Genomic DNA, 1,791 nt, shown 5'->3' with positions numbered 1-1,791 from the left:
GGAGGCAGGGAAGCCAGGAGGCAGGGAGGCCGGGAGGCAGGGAAGCCAGGAGGCAGGGAGGCCAGGAGGCAGGGAGGCCGGGAGGCAGGGAGGCCAGGAGGCAGGGAGGCCGGGAGGCAGGGAGGCCAGGAGGCAGGGAGGCCGGGAGGCAGGAAGGCCAGGAGGCCCAGAGGAGCTGGTGGTCGTCTCCAGGGTCTCCGGGGCCCCTTAGGTTGAGGATGCCTCTCCCATGTCCCATTCCAGCAAGGGAAGGATCCATCCTCCTAAATGCCCGCCAAGGGGAGAGCCGACAGCTCCTTGGAAAGCCTTTCCAACACAGCCCAATGGGCAGGAAGTTCTAATTTTAGGTCTGACATAAATTATTCTTGCTGTGATATGCAGTCTATTTACAGATAAAATACTTTATCTTCGTGAACTTTCACTTCCTTATTCAGAGCTGTAGCCAGGAAGCCTAAAGGAGTCTTTTGAGTTCCTCTCCCTCCTCACCCCGGCTGCACTGGGTTTACCAGGAGAGCTTCGAACAATCCAGAGGCCTGGGTCTTGCCCCAGAAGCTCTGGGTGTGGCCCAGGGTGGGGACTTTATAAGCTTCCCACGGACTCTCGTGTAGTCAGGGCTGAGAACCTCAGAGTTCTCGGGGGACAGGAGAGCTGAGCCCGGAAAGCCTGGAGCTGCCGAACGCTGTTTGGCCGGGGGAGTGGTTCCCAGGCACCTGCACTTGGTGGGAGAAGCTGACCTGTGCCTTTTGTTGCAGGTTAAGTTGGGTCCAATCGGCCCCTGATGTCTGAGCTCCGTGGGTGCAGAGGGCAGCCTGAACATTAGAATCATGGGACCCAACGCAGGACTGTCCCTGTCCCATCACCAGCCTACCTCCCTCCTGGCCGACCGCTGGGAGATGCCACAGCATTACCTTCACTGCCTGTCTGCGGGCAGCACGTGGGCCCCGGGCACCACACAGCTGTCAGGACCCACCTGACATCCTACGTGAGCTCGGGCACAGCTCCTCCGTGGCCAGGCGCACGCTCCCCTGGCACCCACGTCTGCACATGGCGGGGCCCCCGGGAGAGAGTCTCTGACAGCCTCTCTCCCCAGTTTACAGGGCGCCGCTCCTCAGGGAACAGGAGAGGAGGCCCCACGGGGGTTCCCCAGGGTGCTGGGCCACGCGGCCTGATCTCAGTCTTCCTTCCCCTTGTGGTGTTTCTTTCTTGTTGAACATGGAGCCCTCTCCCCTCTCTGATTCCTGAGGGTCACACACTCGGCCGCAGGCATCACAGAGTCTGACTTGCCTTCTGCTCTGGGTCTGGCTGAGCCCTAGGGTGAGAGAGTGGGTGGTGGGGGCGCCCCGTCCAGGGACCTTCCCCTTCTCTCTCCCTCGGAGGCACCGCCAGTTCTGGGATGTCAGCCAGCTGGTCAGGAATGGCCATGCAATGAGCACAGGCCTGTAAGCCCACAGCCCCGAGGGGAGAAAGGCCTGCGCCTTTAAGAAGTGCAATAAACGTGCCTTCCTTTCTGTTTCTGGGTGTCTCTCCCTGGCGGTGGGTGAGGCAGTGGGAGGCCGCAGGTGCGCCTGGCATCCCAGCAGGCACGTGGGGATCCGTGAGGAGAAGGACTGGGGAATGGAGGCAGGCCCGGTCACTTCCCGATTCCTGCCTTTCCCCTAAACGGGCCCTAATTTCAGGGAAAAGCCCATGGAAAGTGGCCTCCCATTCCTCCCTTCTCCCTCCCCCTGTCCGCTGGGAAGCTGTATAAGGGGCCTGGAACTTGGGGAGGAAAAAAGGCCTTTTTTAAACCTC

The 1,791-nt window shown here is 60.9% G+C and overlaps 1 protein-coding gene across 1 annotated transcript in view; it reads left to right on the top strand.

Moving 5' to 3' along the window:
- IKBKE (inhibitor of kappa light polypeptide gene enhancer in B-cells, kinase epsilon) overlaps positions 1-1,512 on the top strand; it is a 21,530-nt gene extending 20,018 nt beyond the window's left edge. The window contains exon 20 of the mRNA XM_015569233.1: positions 753-1,512. Within this exon, the coding sequence (XP_015424719.1) occupies positions 753-786 (34 nt within the window). The 3' untranslated portion in view covers positions 787-1,512. The remainder of the gene's footprint in view (positions 1-752) is intronic.
- Positions 1,513-1,791: the final 279 nt, after the last annotated feature.

This window comes from Myotis davidii, unplaced genomic scaffold, assembly GCF_000327345.1.
Source record: "Myotis davidii unplaced genomic scaffold, ASM32734v1 scaffold710, whole genome shotgun sequence".
NCBI classification, from domain to species: domain Eukaryota; kingdom Metazoa; phylum Chordata; class Mammalia; order Chiroptera; family Vespertilionidae; genus Myotis; species Myotis davidii.
The sequence above is the reverse complement of the archived record's forward strand: the minus strand, read 5'-3'. Positions and strand labels throughout refer to the sequence as shown.